Here is a 9,938-nt window from a genome sequence, read left to right as displayed (position 1 = left end):
AACGTGAGTCAATTTGACCGTGGAAACGATCGTAGCTCTACGTCAGGTAATTGACTTGACGTACGCACATTACCTACTGGTTATGCGGAGTTATTACAGGCATTTTTCGGAGTTCTGTCTGGCTTTTGACTGACCATTTATATGCAACGTTTGCAGGAAAAGTGCTATACAAATACAAAGTTATTATTATAGGCAACTATGGGCGTCAAAAAGGGTGGTACAAGATGCTCGTTCACGTGCACAACATTTTAGAGTTGATTGTGATTCATAAATGGAAGCAGGTGTGGGACTTGCAAATGCCACTGGCGTGCGCACTGTTTTATTAATCCGAATGTTGGTGTGGGTAAATGTTCTTGCTTTGCGTAGGTACGCAAGCCGTTTACGCCAGTTATACGCAAAGCTTTATAAATGAGGCTGGTCCCATAGGCTACATGAAGTCAACAATCAGCTCAGGAACACAAAATTGAGAAATATGTAGAGAAAGATAAACAGTTTAATGTATACATCTTCCACTGTATCCAAAATATCCCAAATATAATGCTTAATAATGTCCGGGAGCCATGGGGTTGAACCAGCTTTTCTGCTGTTTCTTGTTGCATCAGCCATGACTGCAGCATCCTCACTCAAATGAGAGGACGTGACAGAGTTAGGACGTGACAGAGTTAGGACGTGACAGAGACAGCCACTGAGACAGCCACTGAGACAGCCACCGAGATAGCCACTCACACGGCAACTGACACAGCCACTGACACAGCCGCTGACACAGCCACTGAGACAGCCGCTGAGACAGCCACTGAGACAGCCACTGAGACAGCCACTGACAGCCACTGAGACAGCCACTGACACAGCCACTGAGACAGCCACAGCCACTGAGACAGCCACTGAGACAGCCAATGAGACAGCCACTGAGACAGCCAATGAGACAGCCACTGACAGCCACTGAGACAGCCACTGACACAGCCACTGAGACAGCCACTGACTCAGCCACTGAGACAGCCACTGACAGCCACTGAGCTTTTTTTTCTCCTCCCTGATGATCTGGTTGGTGGACGGGACCTCCCTGATTGGCTGGTTGGTGGAGGGAACCTCCCTGATGACATGGTTGGTGGAGGGAACCTCCCTGATTGGCTGGTTGGTGGAGGGAACCTCCTTGATGACATGGTTGGTGGAGGGTACCTCCCTGGTTGGCTGGTTCATGGAGGGAATCTCCCTGATTGTGAGACAGTTTGACCTCCAGACACTTCCTCCTCAGGCTCATGTCCAGCCTGGGCTCTTGCTTCTCCTGCAAAGCCCTCTGGGAAGGGTTGGTGTCACCAGTACTAGCCGGCTGGGGCAGGATGACCGTTCTCAGGTTAGGCTTTGTGTTCAGGTTGGGGTTAACCTGTGGTCTGCTCTTGTCCCTCAGCCGGCTGTCCCACAGAGAGAACACAGAGCCGGTCACATGGCCCATGACCCTGCTGTCTCCCGTGGCCAGCGAGGGCACCAGAAGAGGCGTCAGGTCTCCCACGTACCTGGTGACCCGCTGGGGGAAGCCCCAGAGACGATGGCTGAGTTTGCCTCGGACGTGCGACTCCAACTTCTCTCTGGTCTCCTGAGAGATGAAGGGGACGGAGGCGGCCCGCAGGAACATCATGATGGGCTTGCCCTCCGTTGCCGTGGTGACAGGCTGGCACGGAGAGTTGGCCCGTGGGCAGGAGGCACTCGTGCCGGACTCCAGGGGGCGTCTGGGGCGGCACTGGGCCTCCGGGGGTCCACGCCTCCACTGCACGACCAGCCGGCCCGGTCTGGGGGTAGGGCTCTGGTTGAGAGTGGCGTGGGTAGTACTCTGCTCGGGGCTCTGGTTGAGAGTGGCGTGGGGGTTAGTGGTCAGGTCTTGTTTGTGCTGGTTGTGATGGAGGTCCGGGTCAGAGTCTTGAAAATCCAGAGTAAGCAGGGGGTCACGGGTCGTGTTCTCAGAGGAACTGTGACAGGCACTGGAGTCTTGCTGGCAGGCTGAACTTTTTGACTGGAAGAAGTCTGGCACGCCTGGACACCTGTCCCCCCCCCCTCTTCTGTTCCTATGGCGACACGTTCTACAGGGCCTCTGAGAGCAGCAGCTGGACGACTGAGCCGAGGAGGAGGGCCAATTGGAGCAGGAGGCGGAGTCAGAGGAGGAGTCAGAGCCCAGGTGAGTATCCAGCTTAAACTCCAGGATGTCCAGCATCTTCTCCAATCGCTTTTTTTTTATTTGGTCTGTGAGCTCCTTCAACAGCTTTCTGCAGGAGGACAACAAACAGGGCTCTCATTCTGGCTAACACAGCAGGCATTTAGTCTGTTCATGTTATCATCAAACCACTTTAGTTTAACAAAGAATTATGACAAATCATAATTAATGACACTTACATTTTTTGGTCAATTGTTGGTGTCGAGATTTCCTCCTGTTCAAATACAAAATGGGAATATAATGTAAGTATTAGCCTTTTAAATACACGCAAGCCCTAGCACACAGCCTTAAGACACAGCCCTGACACACAGCATTAAAACACACAGCCCTGACACACAACCCTAATCATAACACACAGCACTAGCCCAACGGTGCTTTACGCTCATTAATATTAATATTGACGCGCAGTTTACCTCACTTGCCGGGAGCGCGCCGGTGCCACCTTTCCTCCGGTTAATCATCCAGCTCAGGAGCCAGAGCAAGGAGAGGATACACACCATGAGCTGCAATCCAATGACCGCATCGAAACCTTGAAGCTCCGAGCTGGGAACCAACCTTGGAACCGAGCTTGGATCCAAGCTTGCAGACGACTGCAAGGGCACGCGGAAGCGCACGAATTTGGTTGAAGTGGCTGACATGTTAACGGTCCGGTAACATCGCCATGGCTATAGATAAGTAAGCGCAGTCTGTCGCAATACGTGTACTCTCTGATAGATACAGCGTGTCTGAATGTTGTTAATGATTGTTATGGGCTATATATCAATGTATGATGACGTTATGTTATTATTACGTCATGGCGTCACCAGGACAACAACATGTATTGTTGATTGTTGCATCATTGTTTGCCCAAAAGCAATTCATTACGCTGTGTCTTGCATATTGTGTTTAAATGACCAATACAATTTTATTTCATATTTTATTGCACTGTAAATAATATAGCTCTGCGACTCCTTCCATAGTAATATCCTTTCAGTCTGATATGCATTGTTGCTAAAACCGTATACTCCATATGCGAGGGTTCACTTTTGCTAGGTCCGAGAAAAATCGATTTTAATAGCGATGTTAATCTGTTGTTGGCACCGCATCTTTCTCACATTTTCAACTCCTGCTTGAGCTGTAGCCTACTCAAGTAGAATTTTGTGTTGAATTTGGATTTTTTTTTAAAACGTGTAATATTAGTTTCATTGAACTACTTAAACAGTTATTGTGTAATTTGTTTATTGCAAACAGCTGAGAAATAGTTTGCCAATAAACCTAATGTGCAATTGGGGGTTGAATAATTTTGATTGCAACTGTACAAGACAGGTTGCTAGTCTCGATTCATTGGTTGTGACCTGTGTGAAAGATGCTTTAGAGACGAGGAACAACTGCAGAACAATCATTTATAAATACTTTTATTAAGAATTCAGCAAGCCAAACATTCCACATAACTTATGTTAAACTAATGTTTGCTAACTATTTATTTTACAAAATATTACATACCAGTCCAATAACATTTTAACAACGTATGCTCTTCAATGGTAACGCATGTAAGGAATGAGACGAAGGAGGAAGACATATTTACTTGAACCAACATTTTGTCACACAGTGCGCCAAGTGTTCCATCAATCTTAATCAAGGTTATACAAAGCAAAACTGACAGCAACAATTATTTGTGTAAAACACAATAGCAAGTACAATAGATTTACGTACAACAACAACAACAACAACAACAACAACAACAACAACAACATACAGGGTTTAACTATATCACATCGATAATATCAGACTATACCTGACCTCTTCCCCCTCACTGGTTCCCTCTCAGCCTTACACCTAGTCTATAGGGCTTGGGGGACAGAGTAACTCCAAACACAGGAGTGTAGTCAGGTTCCCCTGCGTCCTCAGGCCAGACAAACTGGAAGCGTCGCAGAAGCGTCACCATAATCAGGAAAAGCTCCATACGAGCTAGTCCTTCCCCAAGACACATACGAGGCCCTGAAACATTAACAACAATAACAAGAAAAAAGCTAAATCAGCCATTTATTTCCATCCATCATCAACATTTATCTATAGCGATGTACTTTGTTTTGCTCTTTATACCTGCAGAGAAGGGCAGGAAGGCCTCAGGCTTCTCAAACTCTCCCTGCTCATTCAGGAAGTTGGAAGGGTTGAAAGAATAGACTTTATTGTCCTTGTACAGTTGCCTATACAATGAAAATGTGGTTCTTCTGAAGGTGCAAAAACAGAAAAACATATTCACATACCGGTATTCACAACAATATTAAGAAAATAAAAACAACTATAAAAGCAAGCTAAAAGACATGAGGTCAGTGTCTCATCTGGTTCATCAGTGGTTCATCTGCGTCATATGCGTATAATGCGGTCAACAAAAATACATTGCTCCCCTCTCTCTCCACTACCGCAATGCAAGGTGCACAGGTGCTTAAAATACCTTGCAATATCACCCCCCATAACCATATGACTTCTCAATACGGTGATCAAGGCAATAAACAAACAATCAAAGTAGGATTACAGACTTTCAGTCTGCCTCCATCCATGTGGATGGAATGGAATGGAATGGACTTTATTTGTCATTGCTACAGTACAGGTACCAAACAACGAAATTTAGGAGGGGTGGCTCCCCTGGTGTTAGGAAAGGAAAAAAAAAAAAAACCTTTTCTGTGGGCCTTTTCTGTGTTCAGGGCCTTGACGGCCCTGTGGTAGAAGCAGTCCTTCAGTCTGTTTGTCTTAGCGGCCGGGGTCCTGTACCTCCTGTTCGAGGGCAGCTTGACAAAGTGTACGTGCCCAGGGTGGGTCGGGTCCCTGGAGATCTTGGAGGCCCTCCTGAGACAGCGTGTGTTGTACAGCTCCTCCAGAGAGGGTAGGGGGGGCGCCGGTGAACCACCCAAAGGCCTGAGGTGTTGTCGGAGGCATGAATATGATTTAGGGGGTATTTAGTATAACAGGCTGGGTTTATTGTGAGTTTACTTGTTTGTTTATTGCCTTGATCACCGTATTGAGAAGTCATATGATGAGACACTGACCTCATGTCTTTTAGCTTGCTTTTATAGTTGTTTTTATTTTCTTAATATTGTTGTCTTTATTTGCACTTGACACCACGGACCTCATTGTCTCTTAGCTTGTTTATAGCATTTTCGCTTTTGAATTTTTCTAGTGTGTAATATTTGTGATATGTTATGTGTATAGGTTTGTGAATATGTGAATATGTTTTTCTGTTTTTGCACCTTCAGAAGAACCACTACAATTTCATTGTATAGGCAACTGTACAAGGACAATAAAGTCTATTCTATTCTATATTCTATACGCATTGTTTGTTATTTTTCTGGTTTTGATCGCTTATGGATTATTTTTGTACGTCGCCAAGTTTGATTGTTCTATTCAATAAATGCTCTAAAACGTACTTTTCATCTCAGCGGATTGTTTGGCGCATCATACAATTACCAGCCAGACCCTGGTTGCGTCTCTCAGCGACTTTTTACTTTTGGCTCTATCTATCTATCTCGCTACAGGTGTCATATAACCCTAACCCATATCCTGTCATATAAAAGTACGTTATTGAATCTCCAGGTAATGTAGGCAATTTCTGACATCCATCACTTTTGCTGTCGTTAAGATACTTTATTTTTCTGTTTCGGTAGTCTGTCCAATGTGACACTTGCCCTCCTCCACCGGCCCTAGTTTTGGATCTAGCTTGCTGTTCATTATTTTCATGATAAATTGTAGCTAGCTAGCTATAACATCTTCATATACACCATACAGGCTACTGATTAACAGTAGGCACTGATTAACAGTAGGCAAATGCCCATTGAACAGATTTATTCATTATCCTATCTTAAGAAAACTAATGTAACACTCTCATCTGGGGATTTACACGGCAAATCAAATCAAAGATCGACACATCCCTGATGACAGGGAGAGGACGTATGACTGCTCTGATGAATCAACCCCTATTTCATAAATTTTCTCTATATAACGAAGTCGATCATTGATCGGCAACGACACTATATAATAGTTTGCCTAACTGGCAATCGGATTTGGGCTCCTAATATCTAAAAAGCACTACGGTTTTCTTATTTTATCTGATTAAAGTAGCAAAGACCAGAAATTTCCATTGACCGCCAGTCAAACTTCTACACTGCTATCACCCAAAAAGGGGCGTGGACATGACTACCCGGATGCGTTAGAATTGCATAGAGAGTTTGAATTTTGTCCGCTGTAAAGCGGATGTGTTTCCTAGAACATGTAAATGCAATTGCTGATCACATTATTGCATTACAATTTGAATATTGACTCAAATAACGCAGGCAAAAGTGGCAAATGAATATGCTATTTTGGGATTGCATAGTCATTTTAATTTTGTCAGCTACAAAGCGGATGTGTTTACTAGAACATGTAAATGCAATTGCGAATCACATTATTGCATTACAATTTGAATATTGACTCAAATAACGCAGGCAAAAGTGGCAAATGAATATGCTATTTTGGGATTGCATAGTCATTTGCACATTAGAATGAACTTTTGAATTTTGTCAGTTACAAAGCAGCGCATGACTTTGAAAATTAAATGTCAAATGGCTTTGCATTATCATTTTAATATTGACAGTGAATGTGCACATCAGGTACATGAAAATGAAAATCATTAGAATTGCATTTGAATTTGAATATTGTCTGAAAGAATGCATGCAAAAGTGGAACATGCAATTGCAATCTCATATTGCATTAGCATTTGAATTAGGTCTACTATATGCTTCCATATTAAAAAGCTCCTCTTCCTGTTTTAACCAGGACAAGTTTCTGCTTTACTTTTAATACTAAGCAGAACAGATGTGTGGATAGCAACAGAGATCTGGAGGTTTTTAAATTTCCCTGGCCTTCCCCCCCACTTAGCCATTGTTATGTCCCTGGCTTTTATTGTTTTATTGTTTTTAGTCCTTTTATCTTCTCTTCTTTTAAATTGTTATCACATCTTGTATTGTGTTGCATTTTATTTAATATCCTGCACTTTACCTGTTTTACATCTGTGAAGCACTTTGGTTCAGCTGCTGCTGTATGTAAATGTGCTATGTAAATAAAGTTGACTTGACTTGACTTGAGATTTGACGATTGAAACCTGTATGTTATTTTAACCTACAATCAGGGAATATTCAAATATGTATAGGAACTTAGTGTGATTTTGAGATCCTAACCTGGGCAATGTTGGAAGCAGCTGGCAGGCATAAGCAATCAAAATAACTTTTCCTGTACAAAATCGCCGCCCTGTGGTTGAAATAGATATAACATTGAGCATATCCATGTGTCAGGGTGACTAATCATGGTGACCTGATTGGTTACCATAAAACTTGCTATGACATTACAATTATGGCATTATAATTATCCATAAAAGGCATCATGTACTAATGCTTAGCTGTTGCAGCCGGGCATAATAATATGATCAATGACTGTGTTATAAGTAACATTTACATTGACCTTTAGCAGACCTTTAGCAGACGCCTTTATCCAAAGCAACTTACGTCTAAAGTAAGTGAATCATCTATACATCAGTCATCATAACAAAAACAAATATATACATTTACAGAGAGGCACAATTGCAGACAATGGCATTGTAAATTGGGGGGTAGGGCCATGTGTGACATTCCAAATATAAACACGTACTGTATTAAATACTGTATTAAATACATTTTAATAGAATCAGTGGCGGCCTACGGCCATGGGAGACATTCCTAACATTGACACTTATCAAATGTATCTCAATGGAGGGATAGGTTACTGTGTCAAAGTATCACAATCGGTAAATGGCTGTATTGGCTGTATGTGATATACTGAATGGTAAAGATGTGTTTACACAAAAGCACACCGACACTCGTGACATCTCAAACAGCCAGCATGTTTTGTCTCGAGAAAGATGCATGAAGCATGAACATGGAAATGCCAAATGTCACCGTCATAACACTTGAATAGGTTCACACATATCCATTCCATGCCGTTGGGGGGGCTGAGTATGCATGGTTGTTCACAGGTGGAGGCGGTGAGGTTGATCGCAGCGCGGAAAGCACCAAAGATCACCCAATCAGAGGAGGGAGCCACCTATGAGGGCATCCAGAAGAAAGACAACGCAAAGGTACTGAAGACCTAGTCCTGGACAGAACACTCTAGACTGCTCCTGCCATCTTGCTTTTCCCACAAGTACTACTACAATGCTATCTGGAATTCCATAGAAATTCGGTGATGTCAAATCTATTATGACCAGACGTACTTACATTTGTACTTACTCACTAGGGTTTCTGCTGTGTATATTGGTCCATTGTTAGAATGAGATGTACAATTGATCAGTATTTTTGCATTTTGTCTGTGATGTAGATTGACTGGAACCAGTCAGCCGAGGCCCTTCACAACTGGATCAGAGGTCATGACAAAGTCCCCGGTGCCTGGGCTGATGTTGATGGACAGGTAAGAATACGCCCACAGTGGGGCGCTTGGGTGGCGTAGCGGGTTAAAGTGCTGACCATGTAACCGCAGGGTCCCGGTTCGATTCCGGCCGGGGACATATCCTGCATGTCATCCCTTCTCTCTCTCACCCATCCTTCCTGTCATAATCTCTATCTGTCTCTGTCATTAAAAAGAAAACCATGAGTGGGACTGCCCCACTCAGAAAAAAAAGAATACGCCCACAGTCAGTCTTATAGTGGAAATCCTCTGAGACAGAGACTGAATCACAGTAGTTGAAAGTGGCCTCTCCCTCTCCCTCATCAGCACTGAATACGCCCACAGTCAGTCTTATAGTGGAAATCCTCTGAGACAGAGACTGAATCACAGTAGTTTAAAGTGGCCTCTCCCTCTCCCTCATCAGCACTGAGACAGAGACTGAATCACAGTAGTGTAAAGGGGCCTCTCCCTCTCCCTCATCAGCACACAGTCAGTCTTATAGTGGAAATCCTCTGAGACAGAGACTGAATCACAGTAGTTTCAAGTGGCCTCTCCCTCTCCCTCATCAGCACTGAGACAGAGACTGAATCACAGTAGTTTAAAGTGGCCTCTCCCTCTCCCTCATCAGCACTGACTTGAAAACACAAGAGGTGAACGGGAGTACTGAGATGCACCTCAGAAACTCATCCCACTGTTGTCATCCCAACCTTCCTCTGTAGAAGATGACGTTCTACGGCTCCACTCTGGTAAACGACGGCACCGCTGCTAACGGACAGCCCCTGGAGATCCCTGGTGCCAGCCGACCTGGTCTGGTCACCAAGGTAGGCCCGGTGCTGTTTGGCAGCGATGGCAAGATGGTAAGTTGCCAGATGTTACACAAACATCATTACGACGCACTGGATATTACCAGAGTTTCACTTTTGGGGGATTGTCTTTGGCTTGTTTTTCGCACTTTCTTCCTCATTATTCAAGTTAAGATTCCTCTGAATAAACCATAGCCATTCGTTCCATTCGCTTTTGTGAGACTCTAAACTTGTAGTATACCTACATGCAACCATACTACCTGACCATGAAGTATGCAAATAGGTCATGACTTTTATAGAGGCCATGTGTGCTAGGCTAACCTCTTGGTGTAGCGGGCCATGTATGCTAAGCTAAGGCGTGCTAGGCTAACCTCTTGGTGTAGCGGGCCATGTCCCAGGCTAGGCTAGACTAACCTCTTGGTCTAGTATGTATATGTATGAGTTAGCATAAAGGACATGTAGATAGAGAGAGGAGGATACTGCTGCTTTAGATCATTGGGACACAC

At 44.0% G+C, this 9,938-nt stretch overlaps 1 protein-coding gene across 1 annotated transcript; it reads left to right on the top strand.

Moving 5' to 3' along the window:
• Positions 1–8,204: 8,204 nt before the first annotated feature.
• LOC308171195 (mitochondrial 10-formyltetrahydrofolate dehydrogenase-like) lies at positions 8,205–9,627 on the top strand (the record flags this gene model as incomplete). Its single annotated transcript, XM_080546047.1, has 3 exons — positions 8,205–8,324; positions 8,564–8,653; positions 9,349–9,627. The coding sequence occupies 3 exons, from the start codon at positions 8,205–8,207 to the stop codon at positions 9,625–9,627; spliced, it is 489 nt and encodes a 162-aa protein (XP_080402173.1).
• Between the last annotated feature and the right edge of the window lie 311 nt (positions 9,628–9,938).

Source organism: Nansenia antarctica (assembly GCF_963989245.1).
Source record: "Nansenia antarctica genome assembly, chromosome: 15".
NCBI lineage: Eukaryota > Metazoa > Chordata > Actinopteri > Argentiniformes > Microstomatidae > Nansenia > Nansenia antarctica.
Note: the sequence above shows the minus strand (reverse complement) of the source record. Positions and strands in the feature narration are given on the sequence as shown.